This window comes from Trematosphaeria pertusa, assembly GCF_010094035.1.
Source record: "Trematosphaeria pertusa strain CBS 122368 unplaced genomic scaffold BU26scaffold_16, whole genome shotgun sequence".
NCBI lineage: Eukaryota > Fungi > Ascomycota > Dothideomycetes > Pleosporales > Trematosphaeriaceae > Trematosphaeria > Trematosphaeria pertusa.
In genome coordinates this window covers 197847-220102 of record NW_022987227.1, presented here as the reverse complement: position 1 = coordinate 220102, position 22256 = coordinate 197847, and the positions used below count along the sequence as shown (strand labels likewise).

At 56.4% G+C, this 22256-nt stretch overlaps 10 protein-coding genes and 1 non-coding gene across 11 annotated transcripts; 5 read left to right on the top strand and 6 right to left on the bottom strand.

Moving 5' to 3' along the window:
• Nucleotides 1-335: 335 nt before the first annotated feature.
• On the top strand, nt 336-2870 carry BU26DRAFT_465007 (OPT superfamily oligopeptide transporter). The gene is made up of 3 exons (XM_033825180.1): nt 336-1175; nt 1221-2421; nt 2471-2870. Exons 1-3 carry the CDS (start codon nt 369-371, stop codon nt 2656-2658), a joined length of 2196 nt encoding a protein of 731 aa, XP_033678651.1. The 5' UTR covers nt 336-368; the 3' UTR covers nt 2659-2870.
• BU26DRAFT_106297 (uncharacterized protein) lies at nt 2642-5802 on the bottom strand. The gene is made up of 4 exons (XM_033819332.1): nt 5692-5802; nt 5508-5644; nt 3685-5453; nt 2642-3612 (listed from the first exon to the last, which is right to left on the bottom strand). The coding sequence occupies exons 1-4, from the start codon at nt 5703-5705 to the stop codon at nt 2836-2838; spliced, it is 2697 nt and encodes an 898-aa protein (XP_033678650.1). The 5' UTR covers nt 5706-5802; the 3' UTR covers nt 2642-2835.
• An 84-nt stretch (nt 5803-5886) lies between these two features.
• Nucleotides 5887-9866, top strand: BU26DRAFT_523234 (uncharacterized protein). Its single transcript, XM_033829995.1, has one exon. It carries the CDS (start codon nt 5901-5903, stop codon nt 9717-9719), a length of 3819 nt encoding a protein of 1272 aa, XP_033678649.1. The 5' UTR covers nt 5887-5900; the 3' UTR covers nt 9720-9866.
• Nucleotides 9867-10427: 561 nt separating this feature from the next.
• On the bottom strand, nt 10428-10512 carry BU26DRAFT_t54. Its single transcript has one exon. It is a non-coding gene; the product is annotated as a tRNA-Pro (tRNA).
• Nucleotides 10513-10953: 441 nt separating this feature from the next.
• BU26DRAFT_106236 (uncharacterized protein) lies at nt 10954-11307 on the top strand. Its single transcript, XM_033819329.1, has one exon. It carries the CDS (start codon nt 11035-11037, stop codon nt 11215-11217), a length of 183 nt encoding a protein of 60 aa, XP_033678648.1. The 5' UTR covers nt 10954-11034; the 3' UTR covers nt 11218-11307.
• Nucleotides 11308-11979, top strand: BU26DRAFT_106237 (uncharacterized protein). The gene is made up of 3 exons (XM_033819330.1): nt 11308-11437; nt 11504-11589; nt 11641-11979. The coding sequence occupies exons 1-3, from the start codon at nt 11398-11400 to the stop codon at nt 11866-11868; spliced, it is 354 nt and encodes a 117-aa protein (XP_033678647.1). The 5' UTR covers nt 11308-11397; the 3' UTR covers nt 11869-11979.
• BU26DRAFT_106248 (uncharacterized protein) lies at nt 11979-14232 on the bottom strand. The gene is made up of 2 exons (XM_033819331.1): nt 14205-14232; nt 11979-13856 (listed from the first exon to the last, which is right to left on the bottom strand). The coding sequence occupies exon 2, from the start codon at nt 13800-13802 to the stop codon at nt 12090-12092; it is 1713 nt and encodes a 570-aa protein (XP_033678646.1). The 5' UTR covers nt 13803-13856; nt 14205-14232; the 3' UTR covers nt 11979-12089.
• On the bottom strand, nt 14212-16167 carry BU26DRAFT_492314 (galactose mutarotase-like protein). The gene is made up of 5 exons (XM_033826112.1): nt 15426-16167; nt 15251-15372; nt 15010-15198; nt 14563-14959; nt 14212-14514 (listed from the first exon to the last, which is right to left on the bottom strand). Exons 1-5 carry the CDS (start codon nt 15694-15696, stop codon nt 14315-14317), a joined length of 1179 nt encoding a protein of 392 aa, XP_033678645.1. The 5' UTR covers nt 15697-16167; the 3' UTR covers nt 14212-14314.
• A 631-nt stretch (nt 16168-16798) lies between these two features.
• On the bottom strand, nt 16799-19542 carry BU26DRAFT_106203 (uncharacterized protein). The gene is made up of 4 exons (XM_033819327.1): nt 19294-19542; nt 19091-19235; nt 17733-19039; nt 16799-17683 (listed from the first exon to the last, which is right to left on the bottom strand). The coding sequence occupies exons 1-4, from the start codon at nt 19323-19325 to the stop codon at nt 16870-16872; spliced, it is 2298 nt and encodes a 765-aa protein (XP_033678644.1). The 5' UTR covers nt 19326-19542; the 3' UTR covers nt 16799-16869.
• Nucleotides 19543-19760: 218 nt separating this feature from the next.
• Nucleotides 19761-21263, bottom strand: BU26DRAFT_533960 (cytosine deaminase protein-like protein; the record flags this gene model as incomplete). The annotated part of the gene is made up of 3 exons (XM_033831191.1): nt 19761-19957; nt 20021-21111; nt 21202-21263. The coding sequence occupies 3 exons, from the start codon at nt 21261-21263 to the stop codon at nt 19761-19763; spliced, it is 1350 nt and encodes a 449-aa protein (XP_033678643.1).
• A 105-nt stretch (nt 21264-21368) lies between these two features.
• BU26DRAFT_106207 (uncharacterized protein) lies at nt 21369-21756 on the top strand. Its single transcript, XM_033819328.1, has one exon. The coding sequence runs from the start codon at nt 21474-21476 to the stop codon at nt 21696-21698; it is 225 nt and encodes a 74-aa protein (XP_033678642.1). The 5' UTR covers nt 21369-21473; the 3' UTR covers nt 21699-21756.
• Nucleotides 21757-22256: the final 500 nt, after the last annotated feature.

Below are 22256 nucleotides of genomic sequence, written 5' to 3'. Positions count from 1 at the left end.
CTGTAACGAGGAACGGGGTAGGCAAAGGTCCGTTTGCGGAGCGCGACGACAAGAGCTCAAGGGTGAGCCTGGTGTTCACGATAGTAGCGAGGGTTGCTCAGGGCTGACAAATCGGAGTTAATGGCCACCGGCGGTGCCGGCGTCAGATAGATGACATCGCGCCATATCTAGCCTCGGAGAAAGGATAATGCGACCTCCTCCATTACCGTGTCATCTGGCAGGCCCGCCCAGGTGCCTCTTCATCGATAAACTTCTCCAGCGCTCGAGATCGTGTCTTGGCAATGTGCAACTCTCCGTTGACTTCATAGAGCTCTCTTCGGGCGATCTTGGCACCGGCGCCGGACCGGGGATCATCGAACAGCGGGGCAATGTCACATAACGAAAGGAACCACGAGCTTCACGACACGGACGATACGCCGCTCGGTAGGAACGTATCCCAGAGGTCCGGAACCCGGAAATATCTTGCAGAACGAGCGTCGCAACCCCAAAACTTCACCCTCCGCGGAGTCCTTGTCGGCCTTGCAATCGGAGTTGTAATATGTTTCTCTAATATGTACTTCGGCCTGCAGACAGGGTGGGTCTCTGGGATGGCTATGCCGTCGGCTCTGATCGGTTTTGCATACTTCAAAACCGTATCCCGTTTGATCAGCTATCCGTTCACCCCAGTTGAAAATGTACTCGTGCAGTCTGTTGCCGGATCGGTAGGCACGATGCCCCTGGGATGCGGATTCGTCGGTGTCATCCCGGCTTTGAACTACCTTTTGACGCCAGAAGAGAATGGGCCTTTGGATATCAGTCTCTGGCGGTTGATCATCTGGGCTGTGGGGATCTGTTTCTTCGGAGTCGTGTTCGCTGTGCCTCTGCGCCGAGAGGTCATCATCAGGGAGAAGCTGAAGTTTCCGAGCGGCACCGCTACAGCGCTAATGATTCGAGTGCTGCATGGTGACGAGAAGTCGAAACAGCTCATTGCTCAGCAAAGACGCGAGTCTACGTATACAGAGGAAGAGGAGGAACAACGGCTTCTGCAGCCCACCACTCCGCAGCAGGAAGAGCATCTTTTGCGTTCGTCAAACGAAGAAGAGGAAGAAAGGCAGGAACAAGAGCTCGAAGAGGATGGCGATTGGAAAGCGAAGATCCGACTGCTTCTGGTCTCATTTGCTGGCTCTGCACTTTACGTTGGTGATATTGATCTCAGAAATGGATCATGCTAACGCGTATAGACTATCATCTCGTATTTCATCCCCCAGCTGCACGGCATCCCAGTCTTCGGTCTTCCGCTGGCGAACAAATGGCTCTGGACTCTGAATCCGTCGCCGGCCTACGTAGGTCAAGGGATCATTATGGGCCCCGCAACCACAATCCATATGCTGCTTGGTGCTGTCGTCGGCTGGGCCATCCTCTCGCCCTTGGCCAAGCACAAAGACTGGGCTCCAGGACCAGTATCGGACTGGACAAATGGCTCCAAAGGATGGATTGTCTGGATATCGCTTGCCATCATGTTGGCAGACTCCCTCGTCAGCCTCGGCTGGCTTGTTCTCCGACCTCTAATCGGAATCGTCCGGCTCTACTACCCTACTGTCAAAGAGACCTATCAATCACACACCTGGAAGGAACTTGCAACGCTCAACATCACCCACAAACCAGTATACACCCAGCTCACTGACGGCACACTCGCAAACCCCATACTAGCCATCAAACACCATCTCGCCGAAGAAGGTGAACCCGACGCCCCACCAGAACACCTTATCTCAACCCGCACAACCATCATTGGCCTCGTCCTTTCCCTCGTAGTGTGCGTAGTGGCTGTCCACGTCTCATTTCCAAACCTCATCCCGTTAGAGCTCACCATCCTGGCACTCGTGCTCGCCTTGTTTCTCTCCGTAATGGGTGTCAGGGCGCTTGGCGAAACAGACCTCAACCCCGTCTCCGGCATCTCAAAGCTCACTCAGCTCATCTTCGCCCTCGTCACACCTACCTCTGGCCCTGGCGCCAAGAATTCGGTCATCATCAACCTGCTCGCGGGCGCTATATCCGAATCGGCTGCTTTGCAGGCAGGAGACCTATTGCAGGATTTGAAGTGCGGACATCTTCTCGGCGCAGCGCCCAACGCCCAGTTCTGGGGGCAGATGATCGGTTCGGCTGTCGGCGCTGTGCTCTCCGCTGGGGTGTACAAATTGTACACGCACGTATACACCATTCCAGGAGGCTTGTTCGAAGTCCCCACGGGCTACGTCTGGATCTTCACAGCAAGGCTAGTCACCGGCAAAGGTCTCCCACCAATGGTGAAGCAGTGGGCCGGTGGAGCAGCGGTGATATTCGCCGCAGGCACCATGGCGAGGGTCTGGGGGCATGCGAGGAAGAGAACGGGCCTGAGCGGGTGGTGGGTTGATTTCATCCCCGGAGGAATTGCCGTTGCTGTGGGTACGTATCTTCATCCCATCAAATAGAAGCCACCTAACGATGTGTACAGGCATGTATAACACGCCCTCTTTCACACTCGCGCGCACAATCGGCGGCCTCATCAGCCTCTGGTGGCGCAGGTGGAAGGGCAGGAGTGAAACTCCGATTATCGTCCTCGCCAGCGGTTTGATTCTGGGCGAGGGTCTGTTTAGTATTGTTAACTTGTTGCTGGCGAGCTTGAAAGTGCCGCATTTATAGCTCACGATAGAGGATAGACGTGGTTTGCGAATCTTATCTTCTTGTATCGACTTTTGTAACGAGCATGCGGTCGGTATATCAATAGGACGCCGCTGCGATCATGCGTGTATCTACCATCCGCTGAACAAGAAACATGTTATTCATAGATGAGATATCCAGCTTCCCAGCCTACACCGCTTAGCTCAAATCCAGAACCTCAATCTCGCTCTCGCGCCACTTTCTCCTCTCCTTTCCCTTCAACACCACACCACTACCCTCCGCTCCAACTGCCTTGGCGGGACTATCCGCCTCGACAAAATCCCACGCCCCAGCGAGACTCTTCCGCAGAATAATTTCGCGTTTCTTTTTTGCTTGCGCTTTCCAGGCCGCAGGTGATGAACGCTTGCGCAACCCAGGTTCAGGGGAGAGTGAGGTAGAAGCGTGGTTTCGAGGCGAGCGGCGGAGGGTGCCGGCTAGGGGCTGGGTGGGTGGCGGTGAATTTAGTATGCCGGCGCGCTTGGAAGGAACGGGTGCCCTGACAGATGGTGGTTGGGGAGACAGGACCGTCAGATCAAGCGTGTCAATGTCTGGCGAGGCGGATTTGGTCGTTCGGAGCCGCGGTGATGCCCCGCGGGTTTGTCTTGCAGTGGCTGCGGCTTTGGGCTTGAAAGATGTAGATAAGGACGAGGATGTGGACCGCTGGGATGCGTTCGAGGAGATTGAGAGGAGCGGAGGGCGTGTGCCAGATGCTGGTGCGGCGGTTCGGCGCGGGTTCGTTGGCACTGTGGGTCGCCTGGGTGGAGGGCGAAGCGGTGAAGAGAGCGTGAGGTCCAGCGTCTCTACCACATCTTGCGGGGGTTGGAGCTGCGGTGGAGCTGGTCTTGCCACAGCACAATCTGGAGGTGTCGTCCTCCGTGGTTTTGTAGGTGTTGTTGCTGGCGAAGCGCGCCATGCATCTAGAGTCGTCTGTCTGGTCTTCCCTGGGGAATCAGCTACTGATGTGCCACGAGCTGCGCGGCCAATAGGCGGGTTCTTCGTAGCTCGTACCCTTGCTTTCTTGGACTGGGAAGGAGACGGCAATGCAGGAAGATCAACGAGATCTAATGTCTCTATGGCATCCAAATGAGAGTCATCCAGTCGCTTGCCGGCGGCGCTTGGATCAGAAGGCAGTGTATGCGAGCGCTGCATTGGGGCCCGTCTTCGTTTCGATACGTTCGATGGTGGGTCTTCCTGGACAGGTGGGAGTGGCTTGTCTCTCGTCTGCCTGGGAGAAGGTACGGTCTTCGTAGGTTTAGTAGGGGACGAAGAGAGAAGGTCGACAATGGTAGGCCTCGTTTGTGGCACTGGTCGTGACGCTGCTAGAGGATCCGTAGGATCACTCTGTGCTTTGGCCAGAGCTTGAGAGAGTTTGACGCCAGGCTTTGTGACTTTTGCGAACCGTTCTATAGATAGTTGCGGCGCATCACCAGTGGTCTTCGTACGCCTTGCTCCCTTGGATTTCGGGGCTGTTTGCGTAGTCGCCCCTGCTTTTAGTGGCTTCTGTCGCCCTGCTTCCCAGTCCTGGACTTTCAACGGCACGCCAACCTTGACATAGGTCTCAAAAACCCATATGCGTGCGGCCTTGTAAGGGTCGAATTTTGTGGGGCCACGTTTCCTAGGCGCGGCGTCGTCGTCTTCGATCTCCAAAGGTAGGTCTTCATCCAAGTCAGCCTCCCCGGCCTGGCAGCTTGGTGGAACTGCATCTTGCGCCTCTAGCACCTCGTCAGGCTCTTCTTTGCTCAAATCAATTCTGACGAGCTCGATGGGCGTAAAGCTCACTCGAAGCTCTGTAGTATTGTCCGTGATCATGTGTTGTCTCTTGCCGTGGATGCCCTTGACCAGCAGCGCTTCGTCTTCTTCGATAGCCTGGATATTGTGTGTAGGGAATCTACCGTTCTGTTCTCCTCTCATCCGGAGCTGGCGAACAAGAAGAGATGGTGCCAGGCTGCGGACGAAGTGTTTTGCACCCTCGAGCTTCGCCCAGTCAAATGCGTCATGGGTAAAGTCGCGCAGCCCCGGAAAGTCAAGATTTTGATCCCAGTTAATAGAGCGCCTCAGCTTATCTAGTCCAGCCTGAGTCGATATGGCAGGATGCGTGTAGTATCCCAAGATATCCAGGCGCGGGAAGTCGTCCGGAATTTTCAAGCTGGGACGCTTCCGGTTGAAGAGCTTGCTCTCATTTGTTTTGAGCTCATGCTGCAGCCGCTCCCTCCACTCGCGCATGGCTCTAGAGTCGTTCTTCGCGATGCTGCAGAGATCTCGTCCAAATCCTGCTCTCGCAGCCTCGCATGCTGTCTTTGGGCCGCAACTGGGGATGCCTTCCGGCACGTAGTCTCCTCCGCTCATCATGGCGACTAATATCATGCCTTCGCGATCAAGGCCCGATGGCCCGTTCTTTGTCTTGACGGCATCGTATACGTTGACATGCGTCGGCGTCTTGCCCGTCGTCTCGGGCGACCAATTCCGTATGGTCAAACCGCTGCCAAACATGAGGGTATCTACATCCTCACTCAACACAGCATCCACGATGCCTTCTCGCTGGAGTAACGCGCATTCTGCTTCCGCTTCTCCAGGCGCCAGGTGTATAGGAAAGCCGAATTGCTTGAGGAGCTGCTTCGCTAGAAACTCTGGAATCGACGCGACATTAGGCCCCGTGCGTTTATTGCGCTTGAATGGGGGCTTGTTGGGCCCGTCGAATACGAAAACGGGGTGGATAGAAAGGGCGATCAGACGGAGGAGTCGATAGTAGAACGTCCGCAGCGCCGGATTCGTGCCGCCTGTCGTCGCGCATCAGCATCTCTAGCAAGTGTTTCCGTCGCGAGGCATGCTACCTTTGCTGGCCTGTATTTGGAAGAGCCATATGGATACGTCTATAGCGATACGCAGCGGCCGGCCTGTCTCCTCAAACTTGTCGACGGCGAGCTTGGAGAGGGCTATGCGCTGGCCGGGGCCAATCTCCTTGTAAATCCTGCATTGGTCAACTTCGCGCTCTGCAAGAGCCCGGGAGCGTCTTACCCGTGGATGCCCATTGCGGCGCCATGCTCTGCGGGCGCTGCGCCGAGTGCCCGTCGGCGTGGTGTTGTCCGCCGCGATCGCCGCCGCGGTCCGATTAGATTGTTGCTACGGCGACGACATTCCAGGCTTCCGCGGCCAACACCACGTCCAGTCGCTGGCTGCCCGCATTCCTAACATTCCAGCTGCGTGCCGTCGCAGAGAAAGCCAGCATGCCGCCTCGCAGAAAAGCCGGGTCGAGCGACCACCTCGATGGCGGCGGCCCAGAGTCGTCGCCAGATCCGCTCGCCGCCTCCCTCAACGAAAACACAGCGCATGCACGACGCAGGGCACCGCGTGCGGCCAAGCAGCCTCTTGTCTCGAGCCCGCCGAGCAGGCAGAACCGCAGGTCGAGCATTACGCAGACGGCCGAATTCGACTCGCCCTCGAAATCGATGGTGTTGAACACCGGCCGGCCCGGCGGTGTGAGTCCCTGGCGCATCCGAGTGACGGTGGAGGCAGCGCCGGGCAGCGACGAGGAGAACATGGAGTCGCCGACGGTGAAGCGCGTCACGCGGACGAAGACCACCACGGTGCCATTGAAGGACGCCGACGCGCCGTCGCCCGTCAAACGCCGCGGACGACCGAGGAAGTCAGATGCGGCCGGCGCAAAACCCAGGCGAAGTGGCACCCCAGTCCGAGCCAGAGCGAAAGCGAGCGCGCGAAGTTCCAGCGTGGGAGCTGATGCGAGCGCTGCGGACGTGGATACCGACACAGCGCCCAAGAAGCGGAGAGGACGTCCGCGAAAGCACTTTCGGGCACCAACAGAAGAAGGGGACACGATAACCGTCGGGGTGCAGCACACGCAAGATGCTCTCAGTGCTGGTTCCGCTTCAGTAGCAACAGAAGAGCCCGAGGCAGCCCTAGACGAGGCCGAGGGTGCCAATATTCAAGACGACATTGCCACACCAGAACCGGAAACGCAGACGACCGTCCCCGTTATCGAGACTACCTTGGCCATTCCCCAAGATCCGCGAGTAAAGGCAGCCGAAGACCCGCTTCTCGACGGAACCTCACTCATGCCACCGATCGACAAGAGGCCGGACACTCTGAGAGAAATTGAAATGCCCATTACCTTCACTCCGCCACAGACCGAACTTTCGAAAAGGATTCGCGCACGTAAAGGCACTCCCGCCGCGAAAGGAAAGCCCTTGGCTGAAATATCTTCCGATGAGGAGTCAGACGAAGAAAGCGGGATGCGCACGCCGTCTGCAACCGACGAGGAGGCTCAGCGGGAAGAATTTGAGCCTGTTCAAATGCCAGAGATGGAGGACGACGATGATGAGGATCAGCTGCAGGATGTGACCAACTTTGCCTTCGATGAGGGCGCAACTCGGATGCCTGATGATACAACCATCCTTGAGAGCGAGAACTTTAGCATGGTGTCGGTCGACTCGCTCCCTAGCAGCGGCGGCTTGACGAGTCCACCAAATGCGTATCAAGCCAACACACCAACAGTACAAAACACGGGATCAACACTAGAGAACCGACACCTCAGAATCCCGCCCTCCGACAGACGCCAAATGCGAAGCAGCCCTCGCGCTATCGCAAAATCATCCCCTGGACCGTCGCGTAAAGTGCCGCTCGCCGCTCAGTTCAAATCCTCCCCACCAGTCGCTCCTCCAAGACATAAAACACCAACAATCGACCCAGAGCCGCCCTCGAACCCACCGCCCATCCAACCGACACACTTGCCATCCAAAACTGAGACTCCAAAACTCGGACGGGTGGTCAAAGCAGGAGTTGCACTCCAGGGCGTTGTTGACCCGAATCGCGCTACGCCAGAAACGGCACCCTCACAAAGGGCTAGGGTTGAACAACGTGACCGGCTTGACGACCTCTTCCGAGGCTTCAGCGAGCGCACGCGGAGAGAGCTACAGGCGGGATTGCGACTTGGGGAACAGCTGGCACAGCAGAATCAGACAAGCAACCAGTCCTCACCTTCTCTATCTAGCCCCATTAAGGCCAAAGGACCACCTGCCCCGACGGATGACATCTTTGCGCCCCAGCGGAAACATCGCAACTCACGACTGCTCAGTCCAGAGGATGAGTACGCCATTCCGTCCCCTCCGCCAGCTGCTCAGCCAGCTGACGTCCAGTATCCATCACTGAATATCGCCGATCAAGAGTCGCACCTCATCAGTCCCGCTAGGAGCGAAGACGAGATGAGCTGGAAGGTTGATACGCCTCCGACACGAGCGAGCGGTGCTGCCGGACGACGAAACATGACTGCGGTCAACGAGCGGGGCGAAGTCATACGTGGAAGGGAGATATCCGTGATCGCGGATGAAGATGGGCCGGGCCAGAAGGAGGAGTACGCCGATATATGGCAAGAAGAGGCTAGCCGGTCGTCAGACTTGCCTGAAGCCGATAGTGCCTCGCCAGAGAAGAGTCCTCAACTTCAGGATTTGTTTGCTCAAGACGGACCGATCAAGCCAGCTCGGGGCAAGCTGCCTCGGACGTGGCGACGCAAGAGCTCCAGTGATTTCCAATACAGTGACGAAGCTGAAGAGCCTCAAGAGCCAACGCCGCCGTCGACAGAGTCAGACGAACCCTCCCGAGAGAAAGTGGACAAGGCCAAGGGCAGGATGGTTGAGTCTGCCATACCCGAGGAAGAAGACAAAGAATATGACGACATGAGCGAGGCATCTGATGATACTGGAATGTTCTTTCATTCCAATTTGCCAAGTTTGTTTAATAAGAAGCGATCAGCTGAGCTGAGGAGGAAGAAGACCGAGAAGTTGGACCTCTCGCTGCTGATGAACGAAGGCGAGAGCCTCCTTCCAGAATCATCTCCTCCCGTACCTGCCTCAAAGATTCCCGCCACTAACAAGCCGAATCCCTTCTTGAATACGCCGCCACGTTTCCCAACATTGCGATCCTCACCCGCAAAGAGCAGTCCTCTGCGACAAGAGATCCGGGCCTCAGACACCTCTTCGGAGTCGATCCAGCAACGCGCAGACGAATCGACGCTTCCACTTACGCCGAGCTCTCCTTTCCACACCCAAGTCGACGGTGATACAGTTCTTTCTACAGCGTCAGACCAGCGGCAGCTGCTGGAGGAAATGAGGGCTCCCACGGACTCCAGCTTCCGGCGTATTCGGAACGAGGCGGACGACTACCTTGACGCCTATGAGCCACAAGAGCGCACGCTGCACGAAATCGAAGAGGTGACCGAACCGAGCAGGAGCTGGAACAAGGCAACCACCATGATGCCGTCAAGCCCGCCAGCAATCAAGCAGACGTTCGAGGAGAGTATGCTGAAGCCGAAGCGCACATACGCTCCGCTTTTCGGCAGCGAAACCACGTTTACTGAATCCCCTCGATCTGCACCACTGAAGGCGGCGAAGGCACCGTTGTCCGCTCTGAAGCCTCCCGCAAGGCCTGTCATTGCCGTTGCGCCACCCACCGAAGAGCCTGCTCCACCCTCCTCAGGCATCTTCAGCCGTCTCACCTCGACTCTGTGGAGCGCTTTGGGGAATGCTCCGCCACCCACCCACCCCATCCTCGCGAAATTCGACCCTATTCCCAAAGTCGAGCCCTGGACCAAAACACACTACAAGACTCTCGACGCGCTCTTCCAGCTCCACAAAAACAAGCCATCCCTATTCAGTCCCAGCTCCTCATCTAGCACAAGCAACACTAACAACGCCCTTCTGTCGAACTTCCTGCGCACATCCAAGCGCCCCTACGTCGGCGCGCGCTACTCCGTCTGGGGCTACAGCGTCACTCTGGATGAGGCGCTCGTCGTGCTTTGCGCGGTATACATGCAGTTGCTTACGCTGAAGGATGTGTTTGAGTATGAGGAGAGGACAGGGAAGAATATCCAAATGGGTGATTGTGGGCCGGGGGTTAGCGGTGAGATGATTACAGAGGAGGAGGTGGTGCGGAGGCTGGCGAGTGTGGTCATGGGTGAGGATCTGAGGAGGGATGAGAAGAGAGGGAAGGTGATTGTGAGGCGGGGTGGGATGAGTGTTGAATGGCCGGAGTAAGTGGCCGTCATTGTTTGATAATGGCTGGGTGCTGGAGTCCGGGTTTGCTATGTCGGTGTTGATATTTTTGGAGTTTTGGCCCCGGATACAGGTGTATGATTATGATACCTCATTGTCTTATCTCGGTAGTCTAGCTTTGCTTCCATCACGATTGACCTTTTCCACTTTGCTTCCTGAAGGCTGTGCTTGGCCCTGAAGTTATACAGCACCCTTCTCTCGGGGTCGGGATGCCATGTCATTGGACCCCGAAGGGCTTCATACCGTCTTGGGACTTGCGCCAACCCCTTTACCGCTCTTCACAAGCATCATCCATCCGGCCACCAAACTCCTCCAGCCGGAAGCAAAAAAGAAGTGACCCCTGCTCCCATGTAAACGCCGAATCCGACGGCCCTCTGCAACCAAGAAATACCCAAACTGGCAAAAAGAAAGAATCGGGCTCCACCGCAGCTCGCTCTGTATCATCATCGACCAGCCACATGCTTTCTGCACTATATTCATCCCTTAACCACTTGAGTTTACAACGCGGGACCTATTTTGACTAGACTAACCGAGTTCTGGTTGCTGGTGGGAGTAAAAAGCTTCGTCCTCGTGGCCGAAACCACCGAGGTTCCGACTGGGGCTATAGCGCCGTCTTCCCGGCCCGCCAAAACAAAAGACGGCAAAAACAACCAAACCGCCAAAAAGGCAAGACGCTGGTAACGTCTTCGAGGGCTCCGCCGCGATTCGAACGCGGGGCCTCCTGCAATTTGTGCAACAGCCCAAAGCAGGAATCATACCACTAGACCACGAAGCCTGATTGATTATTTGACGTCTGAGTGAAATTAGCTAGAATATGTAGCGTAGTAATCACTAAATCCAAGGAAAACTAGGCTCAGGGAGGACCGGTGCTGAGCAGATATGAGTCAAAGACGCTTTGTGTGGAACGCCGAGGGGCGGCGAGAGGTAATAAGCGAGGTGGGGTGATGGTGAACTAGGCGGAATCGAGTGGGATATGAGAAAAGAGATGAAGAGATGCACGGGCCATTCTGGGGACTTGAGATTTTTGAACGCAGTTCGGTCGACGTGCGATTGCTTGCAGAGATTTCAAACTACAAACTTTGCCTTTCTTGTACATTGCTTTTCTAGTCATTCTCTCGATGTGGATGCGTTCATCGAACAAGCCCAGCAGGTAGCGACGCGTAGGTACGCGCCTAAACTTCGCTTCTATCCCCTATGTCTTCTCACGTGCCTTCATCAAAACGTTACGTGCTCGATAAAAGCTAAGGGCATCTTAGACACATCCAATGATTTCAGCGATCCGCGACAGCCGTCCACGATGCGCCTCACAGCAGTACTCTTGGGCCGCAAACCCCTCATCCACATCGTCATGGCTTCCAGCGTTGCCGACGTCCTGGCCGTGACGCGCTACAATGCGAAGCAATGGGAGACCTTTAAAGTAACCCTCTCCTACCGGCCCTCGCAAACCTATTCGACCCTCCGTATTGATAGTCCTATGTAGTCAGTAACGGCGTCGGTTGCGAAATCGCTCCACGGCGATACGTTGTCGCCAAGCAAACGCGAACCCAAGACATGGCGTGCGCTGCCCGCAGAAGCAAAGGACAGGATTAGAAAGAGCGTGGCAGAGCTGCTGAAGGAAGAAAAAGTACCCATTGCGCCGGATAACGTGTTGAAATGGCGTATGCATCGCATTTTCAAGAACATGAAGAGGACGACTGCAGGCACGTGACTTTCTTAATTGACACCTGCATTTGGCGTGGAGCATGTTAGCTGATAGCGAATCACAGCTCGACAGGCAAGAGCAGCCTACGAATCCAAAGCTATAGCTGCAGGACATGGATCAGAGCTTGAATCGCACATGTGGCGCTTTCGGGTACGCTCATCGCAATCCGCTCAGAGGAAGTTGTATTCTAACAACCCCCAGCGCCTCGTCCGCGACGAAATGTACGCGCTAGCGTCTACCTACCCGTCCCTAACCTGGAAGGAGCTCCCCACGAAGCAAATACACACCATCAAAGAGCGCGTCAATGCGCAATTGCGCGAAGAAGGCATCCCGGAGGTCGGCGAGGACTTGATGTTCTATCAGATGGAGATATCGCTCATGGCGTACAAGATCAGGACGAATAGGGAGGAGAAGGAGGAGGCAGAGTAGGAGATTAAGAGGTTGATGAGAAGACAGAAGAAGATCAGAGAAGATAGTAGAGGCTGAAGCAATTCATACCCTCCGGAGGAGACAGCCGAGCCTGTGAAGGCCTCCAGCATATACCCAGGGCAATGCTCAATATTGTACACTACATCTCCGACCCTGGACGTCAATTTTCCGATCTTCCTTCCCTGAGCCTATTGGTACCCCCATCCTTCCTTCCGACTCCTTTAGTCCATCTCGCAAAACGTCATCACTTTACCCTTTCCCTTTCCCACAGCCTCCAGGAACGGCATCCAGGCACCCGCATCCGTCCTAAATGCCTCAATCAGCGGAACCCCACCTGCTTTCTGGAACATCAGGCTAGTTCTTCTCAGAGTCCAGGCATCCGGTTGATAGACTCCCTTCGCAACTCCAGCCTGTCCCGCGCTGCCCCGCGGACGATTCGGCGCAGGAGGTGGAAGCGTAGTCGCCGACGCACTCCTCAGCTCGTCCCGCATCCTCGGCGTAACCGACCCTCCACCCCACAGCGTCGGCATACTAACGAGCCTCCCCAAGGGGACCCGAGTCTTCGACGCCGGCAGCAGCGGCGGTGGCATCCCTCCATATACGTCCTTTTCATCCTGCAGGTTCTCTTCCTCATCCGGATATATTGTGTAAAGGCACTCGCTACTGTTCGTAACGCTCGTAGTTGGCCATCCCAACACCACAAACGGCGCCACCTCCCCGTCCGCCTTCTTCCACCCGTTAACTACCACGAAGCACCAACGGCCCTCGCCCTGCGCATTCCGATCATGCATCGCGATCTTGCGGAGCCCGGTGGCTGTGAGCGGGATTCGGCCTGAAGCCATGCGCGCGAAGGGGCCTGAGGTGCTGCGATATTCCTCGGGCGTGACGTCATCCGAATCATGATCCTCGGGCAGGGAAAGGGAGAAGGTGTCGACCTCGGCATAGAGGATCGAAGAGACGTCGCCGGGGCCGATGAAGCGCAGCTCGCGGCGCGGCTCGACGGACGTGTCCCAGAAGGAGATTGAGACGAGCGGGACGCCGACAGGACGAGTCGGTGGATAGGGAAAGAGGGGATGGATTTGCATGACCGTTTCGTCTTGGCATTTCTGGTAGAGGGTGCTCATTGTGGAGTGCCAGGTCAGCAGGGTGTGAGACAGCCCGTCTGTTCTGCCTGGGAAGTCGGTCGTCCAGGCTGCGCTTGCGGTGACGGGGAGGGTTTGCAAGCCGGTGACGCCATCGTTGCGGAGTTTCTTTTGCTGGAAAGCGCCGGGGACGGGGCGGGTTAGGAGGTGGTCTGCTCGAGAGTCGGCTCGGGTGCGCTTGCGGTCTTTCCCTTTTGGAGGTTCTCCTATCTTGTGCGGTGTGGGTGGGACGACGGCAACACTTGGTGCTGTGGCTGGTGGTGGGCGCTGGAAAAGAGTCTCCAAGAAGCAGTCCACGTTGGCTGGAGTAGTAGCAGGCTCCTCTGGAAATACCTCCTCCTGTTCGATCCTTGGAGAAGGGAATAAGACGGGAGCAGCATCAGAGCGCGGCGTACCAACCGTCTTCTCCCCGACCTCCACATCACTCTTTTCAGGCGAAAATGGCTCCATGAGACCCTCAAGATCAACTCCAAGACCACCACCCTCATTTCCCTTGCCTTCACTCAAATCCATCTTGCTCATCTTGACTCCAATGCCAAACTCCTCCAGTCCCTCCTCAAACGCCTGCACCAGATTCGGCGGCATGACAGGCGGCGCGTTGTACGGAAGCGCGTCCTGCAGTCCCAGCGCCCGCTGCAGTCGTTGCGATGCACTCTTCATGGCGTTTGCGGAATTCTGAGCCTTCATTAGGGCCTCCACCACGTCTTTACCGGTCGGCTGTTTCGGTTTCTCCGGGCTCGCTGGACGGTAATGGTGCGTTCGCTCGTGGGCGGCAGCTTTATTAGGCGGCATGCGTGTACTCGCTTGGGGCGGGTCTGATCCCGGGTTCTCGAATGGCTTGAGGTCCTGCGACAGCGAAATTAGTGTGGGCGACGAAGTGAAAAACGGCGTATTAAGACTGTTTCTCTGGTACGGCAACCGATGCCGAGTTGGGCTGCGAAAGGGACTGGGTAGCAAGAGCAGAGCCAGTGGTACACCTGTCCCTCTCGCGACCTTGGATCCAAGAAAAACGAATCAAGAAGAGGTGTTGACAGAAGCGTAAAATGAGATGCGGTGATGTTGAAGTGTCGTGGCAGTGGTTTGGTTGACGCGGAGACTAGGTTGCCACGACGGGCGACGAAGTGAAGGTGAAGGAAGCTTTGCTCAGACCTTTGCGGGGATTTACTGGAGCAGCATCAGGCACAATGCTCATACCTTTGATGAAATGTAATTCTTGAATTATCCCATTATCCGAAGCCCTCAAGCTCCCTGTATTGGGCCGTTTTCCTTGCTACCATTACGTCTCCTTTCTATCCCAGGAGCAATTAATTGACTGAGAAAACATACGCCGCCTCCAGCACATACGGATCGTCGCCGGGACCGAAAATGTTCTTCTTGTCTCGCTGCCACTCCGGTTGGTTGATGGCGTCGATCCAATCCTCAACTTCCATGACGATGCAGCCAAACTGCTCGACGACGCGAGGACGGCCCTCATAGCCTTGAGTCGACTTGATTGGGAGGGTACCTGTTACTCATTAGACCATGCCATCACTAGGAGATCTCCCAAACTTACCATTCTGCCCACCGCAGCTGTACACCTGGAAGGCATCCTGGTCTGTGAAGATATCGATCTGGATGCCCGTGAAGTTGCTGGAGAGGCTAGCCACCGGACCCCCGCTTCGCCAATCGTAGGGGCCATTTTGCGCGCGGTTGACGAGATAGCAAGTATCGTACCCAGTGCAATTGGTCCCGCAGTTGCCAAGCAGATCCGGAGAAGTAAAGTTGGCGCCAATCTGCTTGGGCGAGGACCAGAAGTCATTCACGGAGTACAGTTCGTTCGGAAGAATGGTGCCATTGGGGATAAGAATGCCATCGGTGCCTATGCGTTGGCCGGAGTAGGGCATGTGGAGCGTATAATTGAGCGCCGTCGGTGTGTCCGGATTCGCGAAAGCGTCAAGATTCCAGTAGGTCTGCGATATCAGTCAGAGTCGGTAAATAAGGAGGAATCAAGCCTACGTACGTGAGAGCTAAGCATAATCGGCGTCTTCTTGGTCGTTGCTAGAGCCACCATCTTGATGTTCCAGGTATGCGGCGTCATCGTGTATGTGATGTAGCTGATGACCTCACCCGGGAAGCCCTCCTTGCCGTCGGGATCGACTATCGAGAAGGTAATCGAGTCGGAGGTGTGTGCGACAACGGTGAAGTTCCTCTGCAAGCGAGTCAGACCTCTTCCAGACTATCAGTTCTCGCAAACAACGCACGTAGTCCCATCCATCTGGTCCACCATGCAGGGTATCATTGTTGTTGTTCTCATTGGGCTCGACGTGGTATTCGACGCCATCGATCACGAAACTGCTGTTCTTGATGCGGTTCGCGTAGCGTCCTAGCTCCCGTCAGTCCCGCCCATATACGCATCCATTGCACGGCAAAACAAACCAGGAACGCCTCCAAGATGAGGATGGAATTGATCCACGGAGTAGTGGCTCGCATTGTCGAACCCCAGCACGATATCGCGCTCAATTCCATTTGTATCGTTGATGAACAGGTTGGAAATCGACGCGCCGTATGGGATAAACAAGCCCCGGATGCCCTCCGCAGAGATCTCGTACTTGCCGTCCGCATTGGGTCCGATGGTGTCGTTAGGCGCGCTGTACTGCGCGAGCGCAGTAGCGGCGAGTATCGAAATCACAGCCGACAGCTTCATCATGAGTTCCCAATCGACGAGGGGGAGCGAAAGCAGGCTCCAGAGGTGTCAGGAAAACGGCGTCCTGCGGGCAGGGGGGCTCTACTTATGTATTCCGGTACACGGCTCCCATGACCAAGGGTTCTTTCATCAGATGCAACCCTGCAGTTGGATGGCAGCGCAACCTGGAGCCGGGTCACCGCGCTCGAAGCCAACAATTTCCCCGCAAGTGGAAGAAGGCGATCGTTCAGGAACACAAGCTATGACGGAATTGACCGGCGGCGGAATTACGACGGTCGGTAGGGCTACCCTTCTCGGTCAATTGCGCTCACGAGGGCGCCGAAATGCTTCTCAGACTTCACGCGCCTCGCTCACCGGCCGGTAAGGGTATCGCGCTGAGCTCCGCGAGCTCCAAAGCCCGAAGCTTGAGCTCACAGCTCCCCCTTCCACGGGACAGCTGCAGCAAGGATGGCCATGGAGCAAAGACGCAGCGAGAAAGCCCGATTGGAGGAAGAAAGCAGGACGCAGCGTAATGACAGCGGAACAAGGGTCAGTTGGTTTAAAATGTGGAGCGCCGGGAGCTGCAGCGGCTGGGGCTGCTCTGTGATCCTTGCGCGCCCGCCGTTGTGGAGCTTGTTTCTTGCTTGGGGGGCGGGGAAGAGCGCCACGAGATCTTCGCGGGAGGTGGTACGTACTCCGTGTGACATCGCGGCTTTGGTGCTTACTCTTATGACCGCACTTCCCGTTGGCTCGCGGGTGGACCAAGCATTCATACTCATCTATCTCATATGCCGTTAGAGTAGATCTATGCGAGCGGCGCTTTTGTCCAGCTCTAAGAACTGAGCAAGCAGAGACAAACGTCTAGCACAAGGAAAGGTATCCTCTATCGCATCAATCGTCCGTCATTCATTGCCGTCATGAATCGTATGTACAACCGGACGGTTATATCTCCATCCATGAGAGACGCCGGCAGCTGCCTTTTGATATACATCGCCATCGATGCTGGTACATATACTCCATGCTCATTAAAGAGGGAAGAGAAGAGATCTAGTTGACATGACACGTCAACATTTCCCGCGCCTAATACAAACCATGCTCCCCCGAAGATATCCTGATCCCGTATAACAGTGGCCAAGACCCCTTCCGTACCTGAGAATCCATACGACAAGCCGAAGGGACGTCGTGGTGTGCAACGCATCAAGCCTTCTGCTTCTTCTTTTCCGGACTAGGAGAGACGGGTAATCCCAACATCTTCCGCTCGCGCCTCGAGATATCGGACCTCCGACCAGAGGATCGTCGCCTCTTACTGCTGTTGGCCTTCTCTTCAGACGCATACGCTGAAGTGGCCTCGGGAGCATCCTTGACGGCAACTCCAGCTTCGGTCGTACCAATATCAGCCTTCGAAGCTGTGGCTTCCACAGCATCCCTAACTTGCTCCGGCTCGTGGCGCTGTGAAGGAAGCACCGGCACCGGGATGTTTTGCTCAGTCTGGGTGATCCCCAAGCCGATAGCTGGCGCTAGAGGCGGGTCGTGAGAGAGCACCATGCCGAATTCTCGATTTCCGTTATTACGACCACCAGCCCAGGACAAGAAGTTCTGGCGGCTGCGCTCAGCAGCAGCCACTTGAGCGTCAAGATGCGAAACCACTGAATCGTTCCGGCCCTTGGGTTTGGGTGCATCGATCCGGGCAGCAACATTGACGGCAGTCAGTAGAGTATCGAAGTTACCACCAGAAGGGAGACGGGAAGTATGATAAGGAATTGCCTCTCCTCGTGGAGCTTGCGTTGAAGCCGGCGCACCCCGGACGGTCTCAGCAACCGTATCCGGAAGATGGTGTAACGTTGGAAATCCTGGAATGGTATTTTCTGGGTTAGGAACCATTCCAGGTACGACTGGGGCCTTGAACTCAGAATTCAGATGCTGAATCTGTTCCGGCGTAGAGAGGGATTGCCCGATTAGCTGGGCGGCACGGGGTTTCGGTAGCTCTTGCTTGCAGCTCGGATGGTCATCCCTAGATGAAGTGTCAATAGTCTGCACTAGCAAAGCATGAGGTGGCTTACCAGTTGGTGTTGGGTTTATTGTGTTTGAACCAACAGCCCGTCGTTGTCGCGATATCTTCAGCCTTCGCTCCCCAATGATGCTTCTTCACGGCAGATCGAGTGGTGAATCCTTTTCCGCAAATAGCATGGATAAACTGCCCTTGGTTGCGAGGTGCCCGGGGTTTCGCTTGCTTCGTATTGAGCTGATTCTCCGGCCGATGAACGAAGGAAGGCTGAGCAGTGGAAGGTACAGAAGAGTCCCTCCGAAGTCCGCTCTCCTCATGACTATCATGGTTGTCATCCACTAGGTTGTTCGCCGCGGAGCTCTTGCCCTTACGCCTGGTCGGCGGTAGCATCTCGAACGAAGGTTGACCGAGAGGAATCGCAATTGGCGTTCCAAGCATGGACGGGGTCGCATTCGGTGAGCTTAGATGAGCTAGCTGAGGCGTTGGTTCCTTGTTTGACACGTCTGGCGACTGGACTTGTTGGTTACCAACCAACACATGCATGCGCTCCGGTTGACGGTGAGGTTCAGCTCCTGCCCAGCCAAACCCGGCCTCTGTTGCCTCCCAAGCGTCACTATGCGGAAGAGAGCGCTGAGTCTGCTCTACAACTGCCCGCTCTGGAGAACTGAACTCCATGCCATAGCTATGAGCGGTGTACGGTGAAAAGTTTGGCGCGCGACCTAGGGAAGGCGATTCATATTGACGCAATATCGGGCGGTTGGACGGCGGCTGAGCAACAGGGGATGAAGGAACGGACTGCGCGAACTGATTCCAGATGCTGTACCCATTGGGAGTGTACGTTGGACGATAGGCCCCGTAGCTCTCATAGCCATCATAGCCACCGTAGCTCCCGTATTGTCCATATCCATGACTAGCCGCCTCTTGAATGTCTTGATGCAGTGCGGCAGGGATATTCCGGTCGGTGACGGTATGCGCCAGGGGCGTCCGAAGAAGAACAGGATTGATGGAGGCCTGCGTAGTCGGCATTCGAGGGATGTACTGGCCTGGTTGCCATGGAGCTGATATGGATGGCATGCGAACCTGGGGTTGGTGCTGGGGTTGCAGGAATTCCGGCGAGGTATGGACCGCAGATGCAGCTGGGGGTGTGGGATGGTCGTCTTCCGGCAGTTGGAAGTCACCGGGACTCCAGTGGGCGTCTTTGTGATTGAATACATCAGCAAAGGCGTTCCAGAGGTCGTTCCCATCGCCGAGGATGTTCATGATCCTGAAGTAGACCTCTCTCTTGCTCAAGCGTCCGGCATTGAACTCATGGAGGGCGCTATGGATAGTGTTCGATTCGTACGACTGCACGCCGAAAGTTTCCTGAGTGAGGTCAGCGGCGACTGCGTGGCCTTTTAGAAGGGAGGCACGTACATTGACGCTCCGCAAAAAGTCCAGGCATTGGGCACTGATAGTACCGGGCTGGTATTGACCGAGCACGTGCTGCGACTCATCGCCGGGCCTGAGCGGCGGCTCAATTGTGGCCGGCGGCGCAAGCACGGTGCCAGCATCGGGCACACTGGGGCGGTTAGCTGAAGGCGTTATTCGGGGCGTATGCCCAGGTGGTGGGAGCTCACTAGGGTGCAGTCGACGCGCCCGCGTTGTCCATGGCGGCCGAGCGATCGCCTCCCAATAGGCAGGAGGGGAGCTTGGGCGGCGGCGTGTTGACAAGTGCGAGATGGCAGCCGTGGCGGGCAGATTTTGGCGTTTATAGACGGGCTTGGCAGGCGCGACCGGGCGCGGACGCGGTGAAGGGGATGAGACACGTGAGTGGCGAAACCCGCGCTTTCCCTCGCGGCTGCGGGATTCGTTCGTCTCGGTAGCACTGCCTAGGTAGATCAGCCGTCGTTGGCACCTCCAGGGCTGGGCGGTTTGTTGCGCCGCTTGCATGGGAACGGAAAATGGGGCGTCTGGCCCGCCGCGACCCGCCCGCCCAACGCCGCTGCCTTGACCGCAACATGGTTCCTGTTTCTGCAGGTGCTCACCTGGCAGCACCACGCCGTCGGGCCAGCACGGCCATGTCGCTCCTCAGTCTTCCTTTGCCTCAAAGTGCCGTCACCCTTCCGCGCCGTATCGTCTGCCGACTTGGGCCTGCATCATACACTACTTCAGCTATGCTCTTTCTGCACCGCCATCCGCTGTCCATTCTATCAAACAAGACGAAGTCGGCCGGCTCGCCCACTTCCAGGCTGAGCGATGTCGACTCGCAACCAATAGCGCCCTTCGCCCTTGACGAGACGGCTTGCTGCATGGCGGCATCAGTGAGGTCCTCCAAAGGGGCAAGGCGCAGAAACAGGAGGCTACTTGCATATAGTAATTCGGCATCCTTCTTTGTCCCCGCCTGGTAGAGGCCCACACCAAGAGTCGCAATTCCGAGAGGATCGCAGTTCCCTTGCGGCGTGAATGCATTCCCTACGTTGTTGACCGCAATGGCTGCTTGCAAATCGTGCTGTTTTATCATCTTCACGACCGGTAGCGTCCCACGGACATTCTCGTCGGTGCGCATCATGAACAGATCCGAAGTGGGCAGGCCGACGTAGGACACGGGCAGCTCGCCGACGCGCTGTCTCAGTTGATCCCACTCCCAATCTCTGAATCGCGTTAGGCGGGTACAGTGTCCCAGTGTGATCTGTTTGCCCCCTCTTTCTAGCCAGTTTCTATCTTTAATGATGTTTAGCGTGTCCCAGATGAGAGGCTGCTTGTGCTCCTCTACAAAGTAGTCCAGGTGGAGGTCAAGGTGTTTGCCGGCCGTCAGGGCGAGCGACGAGATCCAGCGTGCATTCATCTTGGACTTGTTCTCGTCCCGCTCGACGTAGGGGGTAGAGCCTAAGGCATCAACCGCTTCTTCCTGTGCAGCCGCAGTCATTAGTTTCCTGACCTCTTCGCCGCCGTCCTCTCCAGAGAAGAGCGGAAGCTGTGCGAATGCGCAGATCTGGACCTCACATCGGTCTTCGAACTCGTCTTTCAATTTTAGGCCTGCATCTAGGCATTTGAACTGCACGCCGCCGTCTACTTCCACAAAAGCCCGCATGGCTGTCACGCCATGATAGATGCTCTCCTCAATAAGCTGGCGGCCTCTCCTTAGTAGATCGTCCTCTTCAAATCTGGCTTTTGCCTTGCCCGTCATCTCCATGGCCTCCTGAAAGTCGCCCTTCTCGATCTGTAAGTCGCTGAACTTGGGATCCTGAAGGAGAAAGCACTTGTCAAGGTGGATATGCGCGTGACAGAGCGAGGGAGCTAACAGACGGTTGGCGCCGTCCAGGATACCCGGTGAGCTCTCCGGGCCAGCGCGGTCGGGATCGTGAGCGTCGAGGGAAGAAATCCTTCCTTCAGAGATGGAGACGTCCCACAGGGTCGACGGCGGCTTATCTGGTAAGCGGACACCTGCAACCTTGCTCAAAGTAGAAGGGTATACGTCCGAGTATCGCGGGGGCGGCGCGCGCGACTTGCGTCGGAGTTTCTTCTCTGCCAGATCGTGCGCTAACTGGAGCTTTCCCATCTCTTGGTCCATGCCGCCAGTGCTGTCAGGGGAGAATGGAGACGCCATGCTTGTTGATGGATTACTTTTGCGAATGCATTAAGCAGCCTGGAGAGTGACGACGAGGCCGGGCTGATGGCATTCCAAGGCGTTGATCCACGACGGGAGGAAAACGATGCTATACCCCGTTTGTGCTAGTGCTAATCAGGGACCTCGGGACGACCCAAAGCACCTGGGCTGAATCGTCCCAAAGCCCAGATGATGGTTTGATGAAGAGACATGGAAACTTCCAGCTGTTGGCTATGGATTTCTTTGGGTAATCGCTTGAAAACGTGTCAGGGTCTTTTCAAGGTTCATTTCAGATCGTCCCCAGTTTCCATCAAGTCATGTACTCGCGTCTCTCGTTACTTTCTGCCAGCACCTGGGCAAGATTCGGCACGATCCCGCTCCTCACGACTTCCATGTTCGGCTCACCGTCATCTATATTGGTGTTCTCAAGCTTAGTCAGGAGAGAAGCGTAGAGCCGTCGCCGAGAGTGTTGAAGGGGGTTGAGGCGGACTGGACGGCCTTGTAGCTGCCAAGGAGTGAAGGTGGAGAAGTGATTCGATGCAGTCGCTAGAATCAGTAGACAGGCAGAGGGCGCAGAGCTGTGAGCGGGTCAGGGTGTTCCGCTGAGATGAGTAGCGAATCCATATTGCGAACGGAGGAGTGGTGTACTTGGCCTTGATGGCGGATTACCCCAGAATCATGATGGAAGTCTCGCGCACGTGAAGGATGCAGCACCTCCGCGACGGAGCACAAGAGCCTGACGGCGGCCCCCGCGCTCAGTCTGCGTCCGCACGTCGTTTGACGGACGATGCGACGGGCGAGTGCCAGGTGTCGCGAGGCCTCGCGGGGTGTTGAGCGAAGGCGGGGTAGGGCTGTAGAAAAGGGGCGATTCGCCGCCTCTCAGCCCTGTCCTGTCCTGTGCACTGGTGCTGTGAACGCGTCTCTCAGAAAAAGCATCGCCCCCCATTTCACCGTCCCCCAGCGTGTCTGCATCGCGAGGACGCGGCCGCCATC